The sequence below is a fragment of the Rhinopithecus bieti genome, unplaced genomic scaffold (genome assembly GCF_001698545.2).
Source record: "Rhinopithecus bieti isolate Rb0 unplaced genomic scaffold, ASM169854v2 scaffold_34968, whole genome shotgun sequence".
NCBI classification, from domain to species: Eukaryota; Metazoa; Chordata; class Mammalia; order Primates; family Cercopithecidae; genus Rhinopithecus; species Rhinopithecus bieti.
In genome coordinates this window covers 791,801-817,160 of record NW_016814942.1, presented here as the reverse complement: position 1 = coordinate 817,160, position 25,360 = coordinate 791,801, and the positions used below count along the sequence as shown (strand labels likewise).

Here is a 25,360-nt window from a genome sequence, read left to right as displayed (position 1 = left end):
TTTTTTTGAGACGGAGTCTCGCTCTGTCACCCAAGCTGGAGTGCACTGGCCAGATCTCAGCTCACTGCAAGCTCTGCCTCCCGGGTTCACGCCATTCTCCTGCCTCAGCCTCCCGAGTAGCTGGGACTACAGGCACCCGTCACCTCGCCCGGCTAGTTTTTTGTATTTTTTTAGTACAGACGGGGTTTCACCATGTTAGCCAGGATGGTCTCGATCTCCTGACCTTGGTGATCCGCCCGCCTCGGCCTCCCAAAGTGCTGGGATTACAGGCTTGAGCCACCGCGCCCGGCCAATATGTACTTTTTTTTTTGAGACGGAGTCTTGCTCTGTTGCCCAGGCTGGAGTACAGTGGTGCAATCTCGGCTCACTGCAACCTCTGCCTCCTGGGTTCAAACGATTCTCCTGCCTCAGCCTCCTGAGTGGCTGTGATCACAGGTGCCCGCCACCATGCCCAGTTAATTTTTATATTTTTAGTAGAGATGGGATTTCACCATGCTGGCCAGGCTGGTCTTAAACTCCTGATCTCAGGTGATCCACCTGCCTCAGCCTCCCAAAGTGCTGGGATTACAGGCATGCGCCTTTGCACCCAGCGAGTATGTATTTAATATAGTGTATATCTTATGCTATATATAGTACATAAATGATACAAATATATTGCATATGTTTACATCACACAACTTGACGATTTTATATGCATGCAGATTGTGAAATACTCACCTCAATCAACAGTTACCGTTTTCTTTTTTGTGGTGAGAACACTTAAGATCTACCCTCTTAGCAAATTTCAAGTATACAATACAGTATTGTTAATTATAGGGAGTTCCGAGTTTTCACTTGATTTTGTGATGTTAGAATCTTTTTTTTTTTTTCCTTTTTGAGTCAGGGGCTTGCTCTGTTGCCTAGGTTAGAGTGCAGTGGAGCAATCTTGGCCTCCCAGTCTCAAGCGATCCTCCTACCTCAGCCTCCTAAGTAGCTGGGACTATAGGCATGTGCCACCGCACTCAACTAATTTTAATTTTGGTAGAGACAGAATTTCGCCATGTTGTCCAGGCCGGTCTTGAACTCCTGGGCTCAAGCAGTCCTTCTGTCTCAGCCTGCCAAAGTGTTGGGATTATAGGCATTGACCCACTGCGCCCAGCCAGAATCTTTTTTCTTTTATGCTGATTCCTAATAATATGAACATTATTATTTGCTACGTCCATAATAGTTTCAGAATAACATTACTAGTATCATTAAAGAACCACCTTTCTTTGATAAAATATAGTAAACTCTATGTTCTCTTCTGCATTTTCTTTTTTTGTTTTTTTTCCCCCACGTCAGGGTCTCACTCTGTGGCCAAGGCTGGAGTGCAGTAGCGTGATCATGACTCACTGCAGCCTTGACCTCTCAGGCTCAAGCGATCTTCCTGCCTCGGCCTCTCAGAGTGCTGGGATTGCAGGCTAAGTCACTATGCCTGGCCTCTTCTGTATTTGTAGAAGCCCTAGGGAAGTAGGGATATCACCCTTTCCTGTGATCTAGGTGGGAAGAATTTCTCCAGGGTGGTTGTAGGGCTCTGGTCCCTGGTAGATTCTTCCTAAGTGGCATTTTCATGGTGGTCAGGCCCTGCCATTGCCTGCTTACCCTTGAGGTAGCTCTCTCTTTGCCCTAACTTCTCAGCTCAGGAGCATCTATCGGCTGCACGCCAACATCAACACAGGCGAAGATGGTCTCCAAGCGCATTGCCCAGGAGACCTTTGATGCAGCCGTGCGCGAGAACATCGAGGAGTTTGCGATGGGGCCAGAGGAGGCGGTGAAAGAGGCCGTGGAGCAGTTTGAATCGCAAGGTAGGGCGGTGTGACCGTCACCTGCCATCCGAGGCTCTCAGATGCAAGAGTGATGGGAGGGCCCTGCTGCCCCGCCCCGCTGGGGGTGCCACATGCCTGGCACAGAAACCAGGTGCCCACTGGGCCCTGTCCCCTCCAGCCTCTGCCTCAGGCAGGCTGGTTATCCTGCTCCCACCTCTCACACACCCTTTCTGTCCCTGTTTCCACCTCGCCCAGATATTTATGGGCTAGATCCTTCTTATGAGTCTCATTTGATCACTTCCTTGAAGAGGTTTTCCCTGACCCTGGCCTGGGAAACGGGGCCCCTGCCTTCCTGCCCTACTCTACCCCACCTCAAGCTTACAGAGGCAGAAGCAGCAGCAGCCTGTGGAAACAGGTGGCATGTTCAGACCAGGTGCGGAGGAGTGTGGTTATGAGGGGCTGTTTGCAATGGCGTGGGCGGGGTTAGGAGACCACCCCCAGCACAACTATCCCCCACAGAGACACTGACTGCAGGGAGCAGGAGTCCTGGGCAGGGGCCACCTGGCAGGCGCTGGACCCTGGGGCAGAGGCAGGGGGCTGGGAATGAACACCCCACACTCCCCTCCTCCTGCCTGCATCTCAAGTTCACTTCCCCATTGAACAAACCCAGGGTCCAGCCTCAGAGGTCAGAGGTCAGCCTTGCAGGCACAGAGTGGGGTATAGACCCCTAGACAGGGGCCAGTGGGACAAGCAAAAGTGTCCAGCACTGTAGGGGCTCCCTGTGGGGGTGCCAGCAGGGGCAATAATGCAGCCAGAGCCAGGACGGATGGGAGCCCCAAGGGAGAAGGCCGTGGGGTCCCTCCCTCCCCCTGTCAAGCCCACCAGGCAGCATGTGGCACCTCACCGCACAGACGTGGCCTGTAATGACAGCCTTGTGTGACAACGGCCTCACTACCACTCTGCTCCCTTTGACTGGCCCATGGCCCAGTGGCAGAAATACCCAATACCCTCTACACCCCCGTGTTGGTGTGACATGGGCGGGAAGAGGGAGGTGGGAGGCTTCTGGAGTGGGGTGGTCCCAGCAGAAGGGTCCTGAGGTGTGATTCCAGCAGGCCCATGGGAATGACAGCTGTCACTTGCCTTGTGACCCCTGTGTGCTTGCTTCCCCCACCCCCAACAGGGGTTGATCTGAGCAACATTGTAAAGATGGCGCCTAAAGTCTCTGCAGATGGACCCCAGGAGCCCACACATGACATCCTGCAGGTAGGAATGGGCATCCCACACAGCAGGTCCTGTGTCACCTCTGTCTGGGGGCACCTCTTCCCTGTTTCCTGGATGGCAGAATGCAGGCTGTGAAGGTCATGCCCTTTCCAGCATGCATGGGCAAGCTCGAGTTTGCAGCCAGGTCTCCGAGTCCACATCTGAGGGCGGCATGCCTTCCAGTGCAGGGGACACCAAGCTCCTCGGGTGGCATGTATGCTGAAATCAGGTGGATGGCTTGATTGTCCCTGCTGCTGGAAGCCCAGAGTCAGGGACACCATAGAGAGGCCCCCTGGCTTCCCAGAGACAGATGGACAGGACTCACAGGACGAGAGAGTGGGCTCACAGTAAGGCTGTCACTTACTGAACACCAACTGTTTACCAGCACTTTCTAGCCAATCTATTAGCACTGAAGCTCACCAGTGAGGTAGGTGGTGTCATTCCTGTCTTAGTGGTAGGGAAACAGGCCAGGAGCTGGCACTTAACCTCTCCAGAGACCCAAACAAGGAAGGTAAAAAAACTTCAACGCTTTCCTTAAGGTCACCCATTGAACTTTGTAATACAGCAGAAGGCTCTGGTGTTTGAGAACCGACCGTGGACCTGGTTCTGTGCAGGTACTTTTTTCCTGCCTTCTCAGTCATTGTCCAAACAATACCTGCAAGGCTGGGATTTCCCTAGTATACAGATGGGGACACTGAGATCCAAAGAGAAGAAAAGTCATTGACCTGGGAGCAGGAAGTGCAATGATAGGAGAGGAAGCTGGAAGAGATGGCTCTGTGTGTAAACCCAGCTCGCCTAAGGCACGACACTTACTTCTCCCTACCTCAGGGTCTTGCCCTCTCCTGCCTTGAGGAGGTGTTGTGAAAATTGCCTCATTGTTGTTAGTTTGCTTTTTATCTTTCTTGCCTAATAAAGATGAATTTTTTTTTTTTTTTTTTTTTTGAGACGGAGTCCCTCGCTCTGTTGCCCAGGCTGGAGTGGCAGTGGCCGGATCTCAGCTCACTGCAAGCTCTGGGCCTCCAGTTCATGCCAATTCTCGCTGCCTCAGCCTCCCTAGTAAGCTGGGACTACAGGGCCGTCCACTCAGGTCGCCGCGGTAGTTTTTTTCGTATTTTTAAGTAAAGAGACGGGGTTTCACCATGTTAGCCATGCAAATGGTCTTGATCGTCCTGACCGATCGTGATCCACCCGTCTCGGCCGTCCCCAAAGTGCGGCGATTTAAGGCCTCCCAAAGTGCTGGGATTACAGGCTTGAGCCACGGCGCCCGGCCAAGATGAATTTATTATTATTATTATTATTTTGAGATAGAGTCTCACTCTGTCGCCCAGGCTGGTGTGCAGTGGTGCAATCTCAGCTCACTGCAACTTCCACCTCCCAGGTTCAAGTGATTCTCCTACCTCAGCCTCCCAAGTAGCTGGGATTATAGGCACACACCACCACACCTGGCTAATTTTTTTTTTATTTTTAGTAGAGATGAGGTTTCACCATGTTGGCCAGCCTGGTCTTGAACTCCTGACCTCAGGTTATCTGCCTGCCTTGGCCTCCCAAAGTGCCAGGATTACAGGCATGAGCCATGATGCCCAGCCTGGATGAATTTCTTTTAAAATGAGTTTGTCTTCCGGCTTTTAAAATGAATTTCTTTTCAAAATCTTTGCATTGGGTGATTCATGTGTTTCCTACCCATTTGTAAATGAACTTTATATAGAAAGGATCTCAATAACAATATCATCTATATTATCTAGCAGTTACTGCTTAAGTACTTCTTAAGTGCTCAACATTATGTTAAATTCTTTTTTTTCTTTTTTTTTTTTTTTTTTTTTTTTTTTTTTGAGACAGAGTCTCACTCTGTCGCCCAGGCTGGAGTGCAGTGGCGCGATCTCAGCTCACTGCAAGCTCCGCCTCCTGGGTTCACACCATTCTCCTGCCTCAGCCTCCTGAGTAGCTGGGACTACAGGTGCCCGCCACCATGACCGGCTAATTTTTTTGTATTTTTTAGTAGAGATGGGGTTTCACCATGTTAGCCAGGATGGTTTCTGTCTCCTGACCTCATGATCCACCTGCGTCGGCCTCCCAAAGTGCTGGGATTACAGGTGTGAGCCACCATGCCCGGCCTTTTATTTTTTTGAGACAGAGTCTCACTTTGTTGCCCAGGCTAGAGTACAGTGGCGCAACATGGCTCACTGCAACCTCTGCCTCCTGGGTTCAAGCGATTCTCTTGCCTCAGCCTCACAAGTAGCTGGGATTACAGGTGCACACCACCATGGCCAGCTAATTTTGTTTTGTTTTGTTTTTTTGAGACAGAGTCTCGCTCTGTCACCCAGGCTGGAGTGCAGTGGCGCGATCTTGGCTCACTGCAAGCTCTGCCTCCCGGGTTCATGCCATTCTCCTGCCTTAGTCTCCCGAGTAGCTGGGACTACAGGTGCCCACCACCACACCCAGCTAATTTTTTGTATTTTTAGTAGAGACAAAGTTTCACCGTGTTAGCCAGAATGGTCTCGATCTCCTGATCTCGTGATCTGCCCGCCTTGGCCTCCCAAAGTGCTGGGATTACAGCTGTGAGCCACTATGCCTGGCCTATTATGCTAATTCTCTTTTTTTTTTTTTTTTTAATAGAGACGAGGTTTCACCGTGTAGGCCAGGATGGTCTCAATCTCCTGACCTCGTGATCCACCCGTCTCGGCCTCCCAAAGTGCTGGGATTACAGGCTTGAGCCACCACGCCTGGCCTATTATGCTAAATTCTTAAAATATGTTCTCTTAATCTGTGCTCAGCCCATTTTGCTGATGAGGTATCTCAGGCTTCCCAAGGATCAATGACCCCCACCCCAAAAGGTCAGCCGGTGAGAGGCAGAACTGGTACCTGAATCCAGGAAGCCAAGCACTGAAATTCAGGCTATTCTACCAGCAGTACAGGAAACTCCGTGTTTGTTTATAACATTCGCTTCTTTTTTTTTCTTAACTGTTCTTTTATTTATTTTTTGAGACGGAGTCCCACTCTGTTGGCCAGGCTGGAGTGCGTGGCCCTTCCTCAGCTCACTGCAACTTCCTTCTCCCAGGTTCATGTAGTTCTCCTGCCTCAGCCTCGTGAGTAGCTGGGATTACAGGCATGTACCATGCCTTGCGGATTTTTGTATTTTTAGTAGAGATGGGATTTCACCACATTGGCCAGGCTGGTCTCGAACTCCTAACCTAAGTGATCTACCTGCCTCGGCCTCCCAAAGTGTTGGGATTACTGGCATGAGCCACTGTGCCCAGCCTATTTTTTTTCTTTTGTAGAGACGGGATCTTGCTATAGTGCCAGGATGATCTTGAACACCTGGCCTCAAGTGACCCTCCCACTTTGCCCTGCCAAAGTGCGGGGATTACAGGTGTGAGCCAACATGCCCGGCCTTAAATTTTTTTCTTTTTTTTTTTTGGACACAAAGTCTTGCTGTGTCACCCATGCTAGAGTGCAGTGGCATGATCTCGGCTCACTGCAACCTCCACCTCCCGGATTCAAAGCTCCTGTCTCAGCCTCCTGAGTAGCTGGGATTACAGGTACCTGCCACCCCTGGCTAATTTTAAATTTTATTTTTCATTACAGAAGAGTGGAAATACATTCTTAGCATAAAAGATTTGAGCAATACTCAAGCGTTTATAGTAAAATCTGAAAGTCCTTGCCCTGTCCCTCACACCAGACACTGGGGTTTGCATCTCAGCAGTCAGTTCGCAACTGAACCAAGCCGCTTCTCAAATGCCCTGCGGCACAATTGACCTTGTGCATCTTGGCTCAGATGTGTAAAAAATGCTTACCTGTTGAGGGAGAAAACAATTCATTGTGATGGCCGTTGAAATTAATCTATTCGTGTCATAAGATGTATTGCAAACAGGCTTACAGAAACAGAAGGAAAATAACATCTGGAGACTATCCAAGTAGAAACTGAGCCAGCCGGGCCACATTTATATGTGGGAAGTTGCAGAATGAAAAGCATTAGTCACAGAGAGTGAATGACTCCAGGAGTTTAGTGATTAAAGCCCCCCTCCATGAGCAGGGTGGTGAGCACCACACAGAATTGTCATAGGTAGAACACAGCTGGCTCTGCCACCTGCATTTTAGCAACCACCTGTTGATGAAAATACTCTATAAAATATTTCAAGAGATTTATTCTGAACCAAATATGAATGACCCGTGGCCTGTGACACAGCCTCAGGAACTCCTGAGAACATGTGCCCAAGGTGGTCGGGCTACAGCTTGGTTTTATACATTTTGGGGAGACATGAGACATCAATCAATACATGTGAGATGTACATTGGTGTGGTCTGGAAAAGTAGGACAGCTGAAAGCTGGGGCTCCCAGGTTATAGGCAAATTTAAAGATTTTTTTGGCCGGTTGCTGTGGCTCACATCTGTAATTTCAGCACTTTGGGAGGCCAAGGTGGTCAGATTGCATTGAGCTGAGGAGTTTGGGACCAGCCTGGCCAACATGGCAAAACCCTGTCTCTACAAAAAACACAAAAATTAGGCCAGGCGCGGTGACTCATGCCTGTAATTCTAGCACTTTGGGAGCCCAGGCAGATGGATCACCTGAGGTTAGTGTTCGAGACCAGCCTGGCTAACATGGTGAAACCCCATCTCTACTAAAAATACAAAAATTAACTGGGCATGGTGGCAGGCACCTGTAACTCCAGCTACTCAGGGGGCTGAGGTAGGAGAATTGCTTGAACCCGGGAGGCAGAGGTTGCAGTGAGCTGAGATTGTGCCATTGCACTCCAGCCTGGGTGATAAGAGTGAAATTGCATCTCAAAACAAAACAAAATTAGCTGGGCATGGTGGTGGATGCTTGTAATCCCAGCTACTTGGGAGGCTAAGGCAGGAGAATCACTTGAACCCAGGAGGTGGAGGTTGCAGTGAGCCAAGATCATGCCACTGCACTCCAGCCTGGGCAACAGAATGAGACTCAGAAAAAAAAAAAAAAAAAGATTTTCTGATTGAAACAGTTATTATCTAAAGACTTAGAATCAATAGAAAGGAATATTTTGCTTAAGATGGGTTGTGGAGACCAAGGTTTTATCAAGGAGATGAAGCCTCCAGGTAGCAGGCTTCATTGAAAATAGATTGTAAATGTTTCTTATTAGACTTGAAAAGGTGCCAGACTCTTAGTTAATTCTCTCCTGAATCAAGGAAAAAACCTGGAAAGGGAATCTCTGTAGAATGTAGCTTGCCCCCACAAGAGATAGCTTTCCTGGGCCATTTCAAAATATGTCAAAGAAATATATTTTAGGATAAAATACTTTGATTTCTTTCCATACCGTATTAGCATTAGGCTGGAAGTTGGTGTCTTATTGCTACAAAAAAGTCTTAAGATGGTCAGTTGTGTCTGACTTCCAAAGGCAGGAAGATAAAATGGGACATATTTGACCCCCACTTCCCATCATGACCTGAACTAGTTTTTCAGGTTACCTTTGGAATGCCTTTGGCCAAGAGAAGGGGTCCTTAGAATGGATGGGGACTTAGATTGTTTTCTTTTTTTTTTTTTTTGAGACAAGGTCTCACCTTGATACCCAGCTACAGTGCAGTGGTGTAATCTTGGCTCACTGAAACCTCTGCTTCCCGGGCTCAAGCAATTCTTCAGCCTCAGCCTCCCATGTAGCTGGGACTACAGGTGTGAGCCACCAACACCTGGCTAATTTTTGTATTTTTTTTTAGAGGCAGAGTTTTACCGTGTTGCCCAGGCTGGTCTTGAACTCCTGAGCTGAAAGTGATCCACCTGCCTTGGCCTCCCAAAATGATGGGATTACAAGGATGAGCCACCATGCCCGGCCAAGAATTTTCTTTTTAGTTTACACGTCCTTGCTAACATAGTAGTAATTCCTTGTGAAAAACTTGGTAGTTCTAACTCCAGTACTGTGCATCCTCAAAGGCATTTCTGTCAGGAGCTTTCAAGTTTCTTACAGCGTTTCTGCTGAAATGCTACACCACTGTTTGTTATGTAAAATATGCATAAAAACATTTACCATTGTAACCATTTTTTTTTTTTTTTTTGAGACAGAGTCTTGCTGTGTTGCCCAGGCTGGAGTGCAGTGGCCAGATCTCAGCTCACTGCAAGCTCCGCCTCCTGGGTTTACGCCATTCTCCTGCCTTAGCCTCCCGAGTAGCTGGGACTACAGGTGCCTGCCACCTCGCCCGGCTAGTTTTTTTTTTTTTTATTTTTTGGTAGAGACGGGGTTTCACCATGTTAGCCAGGATGGGATTGTAACCATTTTTAAATGTAGAGTTCAGTGTCATTAAGTACATTCATAATGTTGTACTTTATGACCATCCATCTCATCTTGCAATACTGAAACAAACTCCGTGTTCCTCTTCCCCTCAGCCCCCAGCAACCATCATTCTGCCTTCTGTTGCTGTAAATTTGACTACTCCAGGGACCTCATATAAATGGAATCAATCACAGGCGGGGTGCCGTGGCTCATGCCTGTAATCCCAACATTTTGGGAGGCCAAGGTGGGCAGATCACTTTGAGGTCAGGAGTTCGAGACCAGCCTGGCCAACATGGTGAAACCCTGTCTTCACTGAAAATACAAAAATTATCCAGGCATGGTGGCACATACCTGTAGTCCCAGCTGCCCAGGAGGCTGAAGTGGGAAGATCGCTTGAACCCGGGAGATGGAGGTTGCAGTGAGCCGAGATGGCACCACTCCACTCCAGCCTGGGTGACAGAAGAAGACTCCATCCAAAAAAAATTTTTTTTTAAATAAATGGAATCACAGGCCGGGCACGGTGGCTCACACCTGTAATCGAAGCACTTTGGGAGGCCAAGGCGGGCAGATCACCTGAGGTTGGGAGTTCAAGACCAGCCTGACTAACATGGAGAAACCCTGTCTGTACTAAAAATACAAAAAAATTAGCTGGGCATGGTGGCACATTTCTGTAATCCCAGCAACTTGGGAGGCTGAGGCAGGAGAATCACTTGAGCCCACAAGGCGGAGGTTGCAGTGAGCTGAGATTATGCCATTGCACTCCAGCCTGGGCGATAAGAGCAAAAGTCTTCTCAAAAACAAAACAAAACAAAACAAAAATAAACAAATGGAATCACAGTATTGTCTTTTGGTGACTGTCTTATTTCACTTAGCATAATGTCCTCAAGGTACATCCATGGTATATTATGTGACTAAATTGCTTTGTTGTCGTTGTAGTGTTTTTTTTTTTCTTTTTGGAGACAGTCTCACTCTGTCTTCCAGGCTGGAGTGCAATGGCACAATCTTAGCTCACTGCAGCCTCCAACCTCTTGGCTCTGATGAATCATGCTGCTGTGAACATGAGTGTACAGGTATCTCTTTGAGACTGTGCTTTCAGTTCTCTTGAATGTATCCCCAGAAGTGGAACTGCTGGATCATACAGTAATTCTATGATTTTCTTTTTTGAGATGAGTGCTCCATATGTTGCCCAGGCTGGTCTTGAACTCCTGGGCTCAAGCGATCCTCCTGCCTTGGCCTCCCAAAGTGCTGGGATTACAGGCACAAGCCACCAAGTCTGGCTCCTCTGTAGGTTTGAATTGCATTTTTCCTAATGGTTAGTGATATTGAGCGTCTTTTCATGTGTTAGTGGCCATTTGTATGTATTCTTTGTAGTAATGTCTATTCTAGTCATGCACACTGGTGTTAACTTTTATTGTTTTTTGTTTTTCAGTTCTAATCTAATTTTAGCAAAATTTATCTTTTAAATATCCTGTTGCATTGTAACATATACTCAGGTCCACAAATCTGAGCTTAGTGAAGACTATCAGATAGGCTTCTTTGTTTTTTGTGTCAGTCAATGCCAAATCAAAGCCGTTTGGGCTGGTGGTTTCTGTAGAACCACCCTGACTCAGTCTGGGTGCAAATAATCTCCTACACTCCAGGCTCAAGGATTCATCTTTGGCTCATGCTAAGATATGTGCCAAGGTCATGTAGTTGAATGGCAGCTAAACTTGTCTGAGGTGTTTAAAGCTTTTTCTCCCCAATGGCTTAGAGCTGAATTTGGGTAAATCTGCTCTCTGTACAGTATAACCACATTTGGCAGGGGCTCAGTAAATGTTTGTGGAGTGAATGAGAGAGATGAAAGGAGACATCAGGATGGGTATATCTGGTGAATGTGGCTTTCTCCTTCCTTGGAGAACTAACCATTGATGGGTGTGCCAATTTGTTATGGCTGTGTGACAACCCAAAACAACAGGTGTCTTATTGTTTCTTGTGATTCTGCCTGGTTGGGCTCAGCTGCACGGTTCTTCTGCTGGTATCGCTTGGGTCCTCTAGATGGAAAGTAGGGCTGGAATGTTTAATATGTCTGCATTTATGTGTGCAGCCCCTCACAGGGACACTGAACTGTCTTTCTCTGTGTGTATGTGTGTGTCCGTGTCAGTCTTCCACCCTATGGCCTCTGAAGCTCAAAGCTCCTAGAAGTACAGGTCTGGAAGTTGCCAGAGCTGTAACTGACCCCACATCACTTCCACTACAGGCCCAGATCCCTAGGGAGGGAAGCTTGCAGGGATCCAGTCACTGTTGCTGTGGCCATGGGCTCCTCTTGCCTGAGCTGATGCTGAGGTTTCTCCCATGTCTCCCAGACGCTCAGTGACCTCCAAGAGTCTGTGGCCAGCTCTCGCCCCCAGGAGGTGTCAGCACACCTCACCCGCTTCTGTGACCAGTGCAAGCAGGACAAGGCCTACCACTTCCTCGCAGCCCAGAAGGGGGCCTACCCCATCATCTTCACTGCCTGGAAGCTGGCCACTGCAGGTGACCAGGGCCTTCTGCTCCAGTCCCTCAATGCCCTGTCAGTGCTGACTGATGGCCAGCCAGATCTCCTGGACACCCAGGGCCTGCAGCTCCTGGTGGCCACACTGACCCAGAATGCTGATGAGGCCGACCTGACCTGCTCTGGGATCCGCTGTGTGCGTCACGCTTGCCTGAAACATGAACAGAATCGGCAAGACCTGGTGAAAGCTGGCGTGCTGTCCCTGCTGACTGGCGCCATCGCCCATCATGGCCACCATGCCGACGTGGTCAGGGAGGCCTGCTGGGCCCTGCGTGTCATGACCTTCGATGATGACATCCGTGTGCCCTTTGGCCACGCCCACAACCATGCCAAGATGATTGTGCAGGAGAACAAAGGCTTGAAGGTGCTCATCGAAGCTACCAAAGGTAAGAGCTGGGGGCCAATATGAACCAGCAAACAAAGGCGGGCGGGTCAGATGTGACCAGAGTGAGGGGGTCAGAGATCAGAACTGCTTCAGGCACGGCAGGCTCAAGGTTCCACTCACCCCTTGGCTTAGACCCGCCTGCATGGCAGCCCTCATGAAGAGTCTCCCCATGCTTTCTAGTGGCTCCAGGAGAATTCCAGGCCAGCACTCATGGGCTAGGAGCAGGCCACAATCCCATCTCGAGCTTCTGGGGAAGGGGCTTGCTGTGTCCAACTCCAGGGACTGAGTAGGGAAGGGGGACCTCCCCAGAGGGAAATAAGAGGACTAGGGGAGGCTGGCTGGCACGCACCGTGGCAGTCTCAGGTGGATGTGTACAAGCTTGATCATATTCATCCACAAATCCTTAGGCATATTCATGTGTCTGGCTCCAGGGTGACCATGGTGAGCCAGCCCTGGGAGGTCACAGGGCTGACCGTCAGACCCTAAAGCTTCTGTCTTAACCCCTACCCCCATTCCATCCACTGAACCCACTAGAAAAGTCCTGATTGACACACAGAAGGTGTCAGAAGGATGAGATCCCCTTTCCTGCCTGCCCGTCGCTCTGGCTCTGTGGCCAGAGCCTCTCTGTGGCTCAGGCCTGTGTAGGGGTTCTGGCTCTGTCTGCTGAGGAAGTGAGCCCACCTCAGTCTCCCACACCTCCAGCAAAGCTGAAAATGAGTCTTGACTTTCTGCAAAGTCAGACTGCTTTTCCAGGAGTTAGCTCACACCTTTCCTGTTTTATTTATAGGAGCTCCAAGCAGTTAGGTTTCTGCCAGGGAGACAGGATATGTATATATGAAGAGACTTTTTGGTAAGGAATGGGGTCATGCAATTGTGGCAAGTCTGTACTCCATAGGACAGGCTGGAAACTCCTGGGCAGTCGCCTTTTCGAGAAAACACCTATTTCCTTCTAAGGACTTCAGCTGATTGAATGAGTCCCATTCACATTGTTCAAGATCATCTCCTCTACTTAAAGGCAACTAGGCCAGGCATAGTGGCTCATGCCTGTAATGTCAGCACTTTGGAAGGCTGAAGTAGAAGGATTGTTTGGGCCCAGGAGTTCAAGACCAGCATGGGCAACATGATGAAACCCCCCGTCTCTACTAAAAATACAAAAGTTGCTGGGCGTGGTGGCGGGCACCTGTAATCCCAGTTACTTGAGAGCCTGAGGCAGAAGGATCTCTTGAACCTAGGAAGCAGAAGTTGCGGTGAGCCAAAATCACGCCACTGCACTCAAGCCTGGGTGACAAAGCGAGACTCTGTCTCAAATTAATAATAATAATAATAATAATAATAATAATAATAGATAGATAGATAGATAGATAGATAGATAGATAGCTGATTGCGGATGGTAACCGTGTGGACAGAATACCTCCACGGCAACACCTAGATTGGCATTGGGTGGAACTGCAGAGGGCTACAGGTGGCCACAGGAACTCACCATCGCAGCCCTGTGTAGGTGCAGGATCTTCACCCTCTTGGCGTGAGTGCCGGCATCTGCTTCCTGGTGCAGCGCCTCTGGGCTCCATCTGCGGCTCCTGTGTTCAGTTTTGGCCACGTCAGCCCGGTCCATATGTGTCCCTCTATGGTTTTGGAGTTTCCTGTTGCACTTAGAAAAGCCATTCCTACCCCATGATCATAAAAATAGTCCTCAAATGTCCTTTTTTTTTTTTTTTTTTTTTTTTTTTAGCACTATTATGGTTTTCTTTTTTTAGGTGAGACCATCAGTTGGTATGGAATTTATTTGGGGCATGATGGAAGGAAGCTGGAGGGGCACATTCCTAAGTCTTTCCAGCAGCCAGCAGGGGGCACTGCAGGCCCAGGTAGCCCCTGGTGTTCCCTGGGGCCTTCCTGACGCCCGTGGCCACTCCAATAGGCAGAAGGGCTGGACTCTTCTAATGCAGCAGGATCCCCACCCAACCGGAGGGCCCTGCGGCTGGTTCTTCCCACCCCCACCACCACTGTCTCCCTCTCTCCCCGCAGCGTTCCTAGATAACCCTGGCATCCTGAGTGAGCTCTGTGGAACCCTGTCCCGCCTGGCCATCCGCAACGAGTTCTGCCAGGAGGTCGTCGACCTCGGGGGCCTAAGCATCCTGGTGTCCCTGCTAGCTGACTTCAGTGACCACCAGGTGGGGGACCAGAGTGGCGTTCTGGTATGAAGCCCCCCTGGCCCAGTGCATGCTGTCCCTCTGGGTCCCAGTCAGCCGGACGAGCCATAGTCAGAACAAGCCAGTCCTGCCTGCCAATCTCAGAACCAAAGTGCAGTTTTTCTTTTCACTGACCCAAGAGCAGGAACCAAAGGTCGGGGGGGAACAAACCCACCCGCTCTCCCTTACTGTCCTTTTGTACCAGGAAAAGGATGGTGGGAAGCACAGGTTGGGGGTGTGTCGGCCAAGGCTGGGATATTTGGGTTAGTTCCCACACCGAAGTATCTAGGAAACTCTGCCTCAGTTTCTCTAGCTGCAGAATACAGCAGGGTCCCCTACTCATTACTCCATTTAGCAGCCAATTATCGAGCCCTTCTCCATGTACCCACCCACAGCAGGGAGCCAGTCAACAGGCGCCTCCCTATCCAGCTGCAGCTGCAGGAAAGCCCCCAGGGGTGCCACAGTCCTGCGCCCCCAAGCCTAGCTGGTGACATCAGCCAGCCTCTTTCTGTGCAAGTGGCTGGGAACTGAATGGGAACCAACTTCAGCACATAAAGGGATACATTTTGCCATGTATTCCTGGGCAGTCAGGGGTCAGGGTCCTCAGGTTCCCCATTAAGGGGATCAGCAGGCCCAATAGCATCTTATCCACTGTCCTCAGTGCAGGGCAGTTAGCGCCCACCCTGGGTCTGTGGCCGTGGCCAAGGGGACCCTGTGCTCTGAAGGCCAGCCTGAGTCACATGCCCCCTCTGCCCTTGTGGGGATAGGGGATCAAGTCACCTGGATGGTACCATTTGGACACAGGCAGCCTGAGCCACAGGCATCTGCCACCCCTTTTCATTAGTCACACTCTGCAGTCACACCGTACTTGTTGGTGAAACAGCAAAACAGGCCCAGATTCTGCCTCAGAGCCCTCTCCCACAATCCAGTGGCCTGGCTGGGGGTGAGTGAGCCTTTCCCTTGTGCAGGAGCTCGTGAAGCAAGTGCTGAGCACCCTGCGAGCCATCGCAGGCAACGACGACGTGAAAGATGCTATTGTCCATGCTGGTGGGACGGAGTCCATCGTGGCTGCCATGACCCGGCACCTGACCTGCCCCCAGGTACCCACCTCGGGGGGCACACAGAGTAGCAGGGTGGTGGCTGGAGTCCCAGTTCAGTTTCTGTGTCTGCATGAAGCTCTGTTCCTCTGCAGGGCCAGAGCAGGGCAGGCGAGGGTCACGGCTCTGGCTCTCAAATGCTGACCTGCCTATGCATGACTCTGGGTGTCCTGGAGTTACTACCAGCACCCTGCAAAGGTCTGACCAGGCCTAGTGCCCTTGTCACCCCTAAGAGCTTGGCTGATACTTTTGTCACCCTGCCGTCGTGCCGTTATTACACAGGAGCTGCCAGAGACCCACGGAGGGGAGGCCGCAGGGTGTTCACCAGGGGTTGGCAGCCATGGCAGGATGTTGTGGAGGGTCTTTCCGCTACATCTCTGCCTTCCTGTGACTGCCCCCTGCAGGTGTGTGAGCAGAGCTGTGCAGCCCTGTGCTTCCTGGCTCTGCGTAAGCCCGACAACAGCCGCATCATCGTGGAGGGTGGTGGGGCTGTGGCAGCACTGCAGGCCATGAAGGCACACCCGCAGAAGGCTGGCGTGCAGGTGGGCAGGGCATGGGATGGGGGCAGGCAGGCTGGGTGGGGTGTGCAGGTAGGTGCCAAGAGGGCATGGGAGCAGGTGTGGTGTGTGGGTGGGTGATGGGGCAAAGGCTCAGTCCCTATCCCTGTCCCTTTCCCTGCCAGAGCTGAGCCCCACAGGGCCAACTTCTTTCTTATCTTCCAAAATGTGCTGAATTCTGCCTGCAGCTATTTCCTTTTCTGCCTTTGTTTTTTCCACATTTACTCTCCTATTTTGGGGAGGGGGAACTTTGGAGGAACTTTCTGGTGAAACCCCAGAAAGAAAGCTATAACACATCATCTCTTTTTTTGTTTTGTTTTTTTTGAGACAGTCTCACTCTGTCACCCAGGCTGGAGTGCAGTGGCGCCATCTCGGCTCACTGCAACCTCCGCATCCTGGGTTCAAGTGATTCTCCTGTCTCAGTCTCCCAAGTAGCTGGTTCTCAGGCATGGGCCACTACGCGCGACTAATTTTTGTAATTTTGGTAGAGACGAGGTTTTGCCATGTTAGCCAGGCTGGTCTCGAACTCCTGACTTCAGGTGATCCACTGTCTCTACCTCCCAAAGTGCTGGGATTAGAGGTGTGAGCCACCACGCCCTTAATCTCCTTTTTTTTTTGAGGCGGTGTCTTACTCTTTCGCCCAGGCTGGAGTGCAGTGGCGCTTTCTTGGTTCACTGCAAGCTCCGCCTCCCGGGTTCACGCCATTCTCCTGCCTCAGCTTCCCGAGTAGCTGGGACTACAGGCCTGTAGTTTTTTTGTATACCGCTAATTTTTTGTATTTTTAGTAGAGACGGGGTTTCACCGTGTTAGCCAGGATGGTCTCAATCTCCTGACCTCGTGATCCAGCCACCTCGGCCTCCCAGAGTGCTGGGATTACAGGCGTGAGCCACCGCGCCCGGCAATCTCCTTTCTTAAAAGTCCCTGTAGAGAGATCTGGGGAGGACGAAGTTGGGGAAGCATGGATGGTGATCTGCCTGGGGCTTCAGAAAGGTTCCTGCCCCCTCCTTGGGCTGCTGGTCTGAGTTCTGGGTGTGGGACGCCCTGTCCATACTTCCCTGGCTGAACCCAGACTCCCCCTGCAGCCCCTGGGGCCCTCCTCGCCTCCTCACTCCCAGCATAGGGTCCTTGGACATACCAGGCTGGGACCCACAGGGGGCCTTTGCTCTCACTGGCTCTTACTCTGGGACACTGTCCCTTACCTGGTCTGTCCCTTTATCCACTTCTGGCCACCCTAGGCAGCAGCTCCCCACTCTGCATGTGCTTCCCATCTGCTCTCCTGCTGGTGGTGGGAGCCACCCTGGGAAGCTTCCAGGCAGCATCCCGCACCCACCCACAGCAAGTGCACAGGGCACAAATGTCCACTGAACGTGTAGGAATGTAACTGACAGATGCCTGTGCACAGCCACTCTTTTCCTGTGGCCTCACTGCCCCCTTGCCCTAGGGCCCCTTCCTTGGCTCCGTGCCAGCCTTGGGGGACCTCAGACTCACCAACTCTGAGGCTGAGAGTTCCAAAGCTGTGGGATAGGTCCTGGAGCTTCCCCGAACCTGTTTCCTTGCCCAGGAGTTGGGGGCATTAGTCTTGCCTTCTGGGGCTACCAGGAAGGTAAAGTGGAGAGATGGGTCTAGCTTGATACAGTATAGGTAACTGCTGGATATCAGCTGTGGTTATGATCACCTCCATCTTGTTATGATGAAGACCCAGAGGTCAGAGTGGACCCCACCCCAAAGCCCCATCTGGCCTCACAGCTGCTCTCTCCTACAGAAACAGGCTTGCATGCTGATCCGAAACCTGGTGGCCCACAGCCAGGCCTTCTCGAAGCCCATCCTGGACTTGGGGGCTGAAGCACTCATCGTGCAGGCCCGATTGGCCCACCGTGACTGTGAGGATGTGGCCAAGGCTGCCCTACGGGACCTGGGTTGCCATGTCGAATTCCAAGAGCTGTGGACGGGCCAGAGGGGCAACCTGGTGCCATGACCCCAGGCCCAGTCTGGGCCATGACTCTGGGTGAGTCGTGTGACTCAGGAATGGGGGTAGATCCAGGTCCTCCACTGTTCTGTCCCCTTCACAGTGAGAAGTGTTTTCCGGCAGGCCCTAGGTAAAGGGTTGGGGGAGGGAGGCAGCCTTGTAGGGAGGCACATACACAGAAGAAAGCAGCCCCCATGTCCTAGCCACTCCTGGGTCCCAGCCTCGCCTCCCTGCCAGCAGCATGGACGTTACTGTCCTTCTCCTTCCCCCAGCTCCATGCCCTATCAGAAGGGGCAAAGGGCACGTCCCATCGCTCACTGCCGTGTCTGAAATGTGGTGGCCGCTGTGGGCCAGGCTCAGGGCAGGGCAGGGCAGGCGATTGCAGTGGGGTTGGGCCCCCAGTGCCTGCTGCTTACTGCAGATTCGTACAGGCCTCTGCTCCTCGTTTTTCTCACCTATAAAATGGGTCTCAGATGCCCCACCCTGCTTGGCCCCAGCTTGTCTTTCTCTGGTTCTGGGCCAGCCAGGGTACCTGATAATAAAAGATCATTGGGTAAACAGTTGGAGGGGTCTCTTCCCTAGCTCGGCTGAGCATGGGGGGCTGCAGCCAGTGGCCTCAGAGTGTGGGGGAAGGACAAACATTTTGGTGGGGGGGCCATAGAGTCACTGAGGGTAGCAAAGGGGTTTTGGGAATGGCCTGGGATATAGGATCCACTGTCACCCTCGGACAGGCAGGTGCCGAGGCCATGGTCAGGATCACTGTTTCTGATGTATACCACCCACGGGGCCGGAGGGCTCCACATTGATCCGCTACTCAGCTCTGCAGCCTTGAGCAAGTGAAAGAACCTCTCCGAGCCTCAATATGCTCCTTCTAAAGTGAGGAGTGGGGCAGTGATAGATCCCCCTCTGAGAGGTGTTGGGCCAGGCTGAGCACATGGGGGGTGCCCAGTTGTCTTAGGCTGGGTGTCCTAGATAGCCAACCTCTTGTCTCTGAGCCTCAATTTCCCCATCTATAAGATAGACATCGGCTGGGCACGGTGGCTCACGCCTATAATCCCAGCACTGTGGGAGGCTGAGGTGGGCGGGTCACTTGAGGTCAGGAGTTCGAGACCAACATGGTGAAACCCCATCTCTACTAAAAAAAATACAAAAATCAGCCCGGTGTGGGGATGCATGCCTGTAATCCCAGTTACTTGGGAGGCTGAGACAGGAGAAGTGCCTGAACCCGGGTGGCAGCGGTTGCAGTGAGCTGAGATCACACCACTGCACTCCAGCCTGGGCGACAGGGCGAGAGACTGTGTCTCAAAAAAAAAAAAAAAAAAAGACATCATCGTTGTTGGCCTCAGTGACCACCCAACCCCAAGCATTCTGGGTGGGCCCAGGCAGCCATGGCCCTGCAGACCCCAGCTCTTCTGCTCTGAAGTCACACTCAGAGGTCACACCATGGTCACTAGGTGGCTTGTGTATCCCTTGTGGCCTGACGGGGGTCCAGGCAGCCTCAGGACCACTCGTGTGTGCCCCAGCCTTTTTGCCCACACCTTGGAGGCCTCTCCCCTCTTGGACCCTTGACCCTGCTTGTCACGTGCCTCCCCGAGCCCCAGGATGGCCTGGACTCAGTCCTTGACCTCAGCGAAACTCCTTTCCCAGCAGGCCCCCAGCTTCCGCGGAACCCAGCTGATGCAAACAGCTGAGGAGCGTCACCCTGGCTGCACCTCTGTGGTGTCCTCATCTCCCCTGCCCCCAGCAGGAAAGGGTGCTCTCGGCTCAGCAGGGCTGGCCCAAACCTCTGACCCAGTCACCCCACCCTGTCCCTCCTCCCTGGAGACTCCCAGGATGTGGGAGAAAGATCTCGAACCTGCCCCAGACTGCCCTGACTTACCTGCTGGGCCAGTGTGACCTTGGGTAGTCCTGTGACCTTGGGCAGTTCTCAAGCATTTGTTCATCTGTCATGTGGTGGGGAGGTGCTCCTGGGCTATTTCTAGGAAGGCCTGCAGTGCTGGCCCTGTCATTCCTGCTCCAACCTTGCTCTCAGTCTGCCCATGGCTCCCCTTTGCCCTCTACATAAAACCTGCCTGTGGTCCCAGCAACTTGGGCTAAGGTGGGAAGATCACTTGAGCCCAGGAGTCCACGGCTGCAGTGAGTTAGGGTGGCAACACTGCACTCCAGCCTGGGTGACAGAGCAAGAGCCTGTCTCAAAAAACAAAAAACAAAACAAAAAAACAAAAAACGCTCTTCATGCCCTGCAGACCCAGTGTGGCCCAGGCCCTGCCCATCTCCCATTTCCTCTCCATTGCACTCACTCCCTATTCCCCCACCCCAACACCTTTGCACAAGCCCCCATGTGACAAGCCATGCCCTCTGCCTAGAAGTACCCTTCCCTTGGCCCTCCCCGGGGCTGGCTCCTCCTAGCACGTGAGGTTTCAGCTCACATTGCCTCCTCCAGGAGAGACCCCCATCTCATCACCCCGTGTGCTCTGGCTCTGACGCTGGGCCCCATCTGAGGTCACCTTGTTTGTGAACTCTCCTGTTTGTCTTGCCCCCACCATCGGCTGGCTCTCTGCAGGCAGGCCCCTGTCCCCCCTTGCTGCGCCTTCAGCTTCCCATCAGTGTTTTTGAACGTTCACCTGAATAAACTGACAAGCACTCGAGGTCCCTGCCACGTGGCCCCAGTGTCCTCCCCTGGGCCTGGGCCAACCTGCAGGCTTCTTCAGGAAGGGGTGGTTCTGCCTTATCAGTCCCTCCCACCTTAGCCCAAGGAAGTAGGTGTCTTCAGTAGATTCAGCTAGCATGTTTGGACAGCCTCAGGTTAGGTGGAGGCCCCTCACCAAAGATCTGACATTTCCCTGGGGTTGATGGCCTGGCTTTCCATCCCCCTCAGCCACTTCAGGCATATCACCTCCCCTCTGTGAGCCTCAACCTTCTCATCTGAACTCAGGCTAGGTCTGGCACACTGGAGGCCCACAGCCCCTAGCAAGGCCCGGTTCAGGGGATGTCCAGCGCATACCTCCTGCCAGCCCCATCCCCGTCCCCTTCCCTTTTCTGTCACCCAGGCTGGAGTGCAGTGGCACGATCTTGGCTCACTGCAACCTCCGCCTTCCAGGTTCAAGCCATCCTCCTGCCTCAGGCTCCTGAGGAGCTGGGACTACAGGTACGTGCCACACGCCCAGCTAATTTTTGTATTTTTAGTAGAGACGGGATTTTGCCATGTCGACCAGGCTGGTCTCCAACTCCTGACCTCAGGTAATCCACCCTCCTGAGCCTCTCAGAGTGCTGGGATTACGGGCATGAGCCACTGCACCTGGCCTTCTCTCTTTTTTTTTTTTTTTTTTGAGACGGAGTCTTGCTCTGTTGCCCAGGCTGGAGTGCAGTGGCACGATCTCGGCTCACTGCAAGCTCCGCCTCCTGGGTTCACGCCATTCTCCTGCCTCAGCCTCCTGAGTAGCTAGGAATACAGGCGCCTACCACCACACACGGCTAATTTTTTTGTATTTTTTGTAGAGACAGGGTTTCATCGTGTTAGCCAGGATGATCGCGATCTCCTGATCTCGTGATCCACCCGCCTCGGCCTCCCCAGAGTGCTAGGATTACAGGTGTAAGCCACTGTGCCTGGCCCCGGCCTTCTCTTGAGTAGCTTTTGCTGCCCTCCTTGATGACATTGAAACCTGGGCTGAGGGGGAGCCTGCTGCAAGGATGGTGCAAGTTTGTGCAGGCCAAGCCTCTGCTGCTGTGGGCTCTTGGTGAAGTGGCCTGACTTCTCTGAGCCTTGGGAGGTGAATGAGGCCACTCTGACCCCAGCCAGGCTTGGTTGTTATCACTGCTGTGTTCAGGATGTCTCCCTCCAGCCAGGGATGGGCTTGGGTTCCTGGGAAAGGAACACAGATTTTTTTTCTGTTGTGAACATACATCTCGCAGAGGCTGGACTAAACCCCATTTTTCAGATAGGAAATAGACTCATGGGCATTTGAGGGACTGTGGTGCGATGAAACCACAGCTTGGCCTGCCTCCAGGCCCCTCATCTTTTTCCAAAGTTGTTAACCTGACCTTGGGCAAAAGGCCTTCTGGCCTTAGGTGATTAGGCCTGGATGCTGTGCCAGGGCCTGGCTCACAGCTGATTCCTGGGATCCCCAAGAGGTACAGGAGACTGGAGGGTGAAGAGATAGTATCCTGTCCAGTGGCCAGCCAAAGCAGAAGAGCTGAGATCCTGGGCACCCTAGCTGGGCTCACATGAGTGCCTATGGTGGGGGTGTCCATTGCTATTGCCAAGGTGCTTTGCCTGCCATTGCTGGAAGGTGGTAGGGAGGTTGGCTGGTGCCAGCCTGCTAAAGAACGAGCAGAAGCTAGAGAGGCAGCCCCAGGCTGGGCCAGAGCCTGACCTTTGCCTTAGTTGGCTCTGTCCCTGGAAGCACTGTGGGACCTTCCAGGAGCTTTGTTACCTACCCCTCCCAGGGCCTGGCAGGTGGGCACTGGGAGTGGGGCCTCCTCGGCATAGATATCTTGCTCTTGGTGTGGCAAGCCCCGCCCATAGTCTATGTCCATGAAGCGCTCTTTACAAAGAGGAAAACAGGCCCAGAGAAGAACAATATATCATCACCACCAGACTTCCATGAGTGCTTACCATGGACTAAGCCATTGTAAGCATTTTGCTTCCATTTCATCAGTGCTCACATCAGCCCTAGGAGATAGCCGGGAAACTGAAGTGGGGAGCTTGTGTTATTTGCTGAAGGTTCTGTGGCTCTTACTGGCCATTGCTTATGTTAAAAAGAGCAGGGGTTCAAACCCAGCCCTGGGTCCTTCCACCAAGGAATATTCTCCACCATAGGCTCAGTTTTCTCATCTGCAAAGTGGGCACTGTTGCCTCCACCTGGAAGTGAGGTGGGGCGATGGTATTGGAGAAAGCCCAGCAGGGACCTGGCACCCAGTTGATGTTTAACTGACCTCAGCTTCCTCCTCCTCTCTGGAGGGCACAATGGGAGGCCAGGTCCTGGAAGTTGCCAGGTAGCAAACCATAGGTGGCAGGTATGGGAGGGGAGGTCCAGGTAGGCATATCGTGAGAATATCAGGAGTTTGGTGATGGCCTTGGGCTAGTGATTTCCAGTCACATCCTCCCCATTTGAAACTTGTGTATCACGCACTTAGCAGGGGCTTGTGCAGCCCTGAAATGTGAGCCCTTTCTAAGGTTGGTTTCAGCCTTGCTCCCTCCCAGGATTCCCTGGTTCTGAACTTGATCTCCACCAACCCTGGCTAGCACCTAGAGGAAACAAGAGCTGGTATCTGGAAACATTTGTAGCCTTCTTCATCTTGAAAATGAAGGGTGAGTCAGAGAACAGAGTGGCCTCTGGGCAGGTGCCGATGACACAGCCATGCCTGAGATGGCAGGTGTCTCCCTAAACTGCTGGCATTTTTCTGCAAAGCAACGCCATTAACCACACTTCACAGAGGATCTGAGGCTCACAGGCCACACATGACCTGCTGAGGGTCAAATGCTTTCACCAGATAATTAAAATGAGAGCTGGGTTATAAATTTTCCCAGGGAAGCAACCCCATAGAGGAAAGATCAAGGCATAGGAATCATTTTCCCCCTTCTTTTCCAAATGAAACAGCTGAGGCTCACAAGGCCTTTGCCCAGGGTTGTGTGGTGGGCCAGTGATTGGACCCAGGTCTCTTGAGGCCCCCAGTGGCTCTTCTCTGACACTCCCTTTCCAAAAAGCAGGCTGCTCTAGATTCATTGTCTGGTTTAGCAACCAACGTTCTGTGTAACCTTGGGCAAGGAGCTTGACCTCTCTGTGCTCTGGTTTCTGTAAAAGGGGTCAGTGGTCGCTTTGACCTCGTGGGATTGTGGTTAAGATTCAGTTAATTCATAAAAGGCTTAGCAGGGAGGAGGCCCAACAGGGATGTCACTGGATACCATGGCAGGTAATCTGGGACACAGGTCAAACACTCAGAAAACCACACAGCGCGTTTCAGTAGGATTCCGCTCCTTATTTCCATGTCTTCACACCACCTCGAGATGCAGAGGGCAGCTCAGAGTGACCTCCAGCGAATCTGTCCTCTCTGTGTCGTCTGCAGGGGATTAGTGGGGAGTAAGGGGATGGAGAATTATCCAGGAGTCCTTCAGCCTTGATGGTCCAAGTTCACAGCCCCTTCTGTGCTGGGTGGCCAAAGGGCGGACTCTACACGAGAGCCTCAGGGGACCCTGCGCCAGGCGTCGGAGGCCACGTCGGGTTGCCGCGCTCTGGGTCAGACTGCACCTTGAACGCTCCAGCCTTCCCTGGGGCGTACCGCCCACAGCCGCTGCGACTGGCCGTGGGACCTGCCAGTCTGCGGCTTTGCAGCCAATCCCCGTCTCCCCCCAGGCTACGCCCTCTGTTGCTCTCGCCTCTGTGCCACCGGTCGCGCCAGTTTCCTCGTAGCCCCGCCCTTGGTCCCCAGCGATTGGCCGACAGTTCTGCCTGTTTTCTGCCAAGATTCCTCGCCTGCCTCCAGGCCCTCGCCTCCCAGCGCCTAGCACCCTGCGGGACCCCCGAGGCACCCCAGGCCTCTCCCAATAGCCCCACCTCTGCCCGTCAGCGATTGGCTTCGGGGGCTGCCCATCCGCTTCATACCCGCCAATCACTGACGTTTCCAGCGCTGACTGGCCAGGGAGCAGCCAATCGGGGCGTGGCGTGGACCCCTCCCGTGGCGCGCTCTGGGGGTGCGCGAGGCGGGGCCGTGGCGGCTGGAGGTGGCGGCGGCGGCGACGCGTCCGGGCCGGTGTGGGGGCGCGGGGGGCGCCGGGGGGCGCAAGCGTCAGCGGCCCGCGCTTGTCGTGCTGAACTGAGGTAAGGCACGGGTCCTGTCATGGATCCCGGGGCGAGGGGCGGACGAGGCGGGGCGTGACAGCAGCGTCGCGAGGGCAAGAAGAGGTTAAAGACCCCCCAACCCCACACTCCACGTCTACTGCCCTCTGGGGACTACTGCATCCAGGTCTGAGCCCCTCACCCGCAGCCCACGCACGCCTGACACCATGTCCCTTTTCGTTGACATCCCCCATACACCTGAAACTGTCCTTGCTGACATCTCCCACACCCCTGGGGCCTTGTCCCTGGCGCCCCGCACAGCTGGGTCTGACATCCCCCTCACCCACCTGACACCGCGCCCCCACTCACGAACACCCCTCACATCACCTGAGACTGTCCCTGTCGATGACACCCCCACATCCACACCTGAGCCTGTGACTCCTAACTCACGGTCCCGCAACTCACACCTGGACGTGGTCCCGTCCCCCACTGCCTTTCCTCATATCCAGGTATCTGCTCGCTACCCTTGTACCCACTCCCCTGGCAACCTGGGTCCCTCTTCTCAGGGACTTCCCACCCCCCCC

The 25,360-nt window shown here is 52.8% G+C and overlaps 2 protein-coding genes across 10 annotated transcripts in view; both read left to right on the top strand.

Moving 5' to 3' along the window:
- The window catches only part of ARMC6 (armadillo repeat containing 6), a 24,166-nt gene extending 5,605 nt beyond the window's left edge, over positions 1–18,561 (top strand). For 4 of the 8 annotated variants that reach the window (XM_017852690.1, XM_017852688.1, XM_017852691.1 and 1 more), the window contains 7 exons: positions 1,657–1,823; positions 2,965–3,047; positions 11,622–12,195; positions 14,217–14,362; positions 15,349–15,480; positions 15,882–16,019; positions 17,797–18,561. In XM_017852690.1, coding sequence (XP_017708179.1) covers positions 1,703–1,823; positions 2,965–3,047; positions 11,622–12,195; positions 14,217–14,362; positions 15,349–15,480; positions 15,882–16,019; positions 17,797–18,009 — 1,407 coding nt within the window. In that variant the 5' untranslated portion in view covers positions 1,657–1,702 and the 3' untranslated portion in view covers positions 18,010–18,561. Of the gene's footprint in view, positions 1–1,631; positions 1,824–2,964; positions 3,048–11,621; positions 12,196–14,216; positions 14,363–15,348; positions 15,481–15,881; positions 16,020–17,796 lie in introns of all 8 variants that reach the window. The other 4 variants (XM_017852695.1, XM_017852693.1, XM_017852694.1 and 1 more) reach the window with 1 other exon arrangement.
- A 5,977-nt stretch (positions 18,562–24,538) lies between these two features.
- SLC25A42 (solute carrier family 25 member 42) overlaps positions 24,539–25,360 on the top strand; it is a 50,425-nt gene continuing 49,603 nt past the window's right edge. The window contains exon 1 of one of the 2 annotated variants that reach the window (XM_017852739.1): positions 24,539–24,818. The gene's annotated coding sequence lies outside the window, so the exon portion shown is untranslated. The remainder of the gene's footprint in view (positions 24,819–25,360) is intronic. The other variant, XM_017852738.1, reaches the window with a different exon arrangement.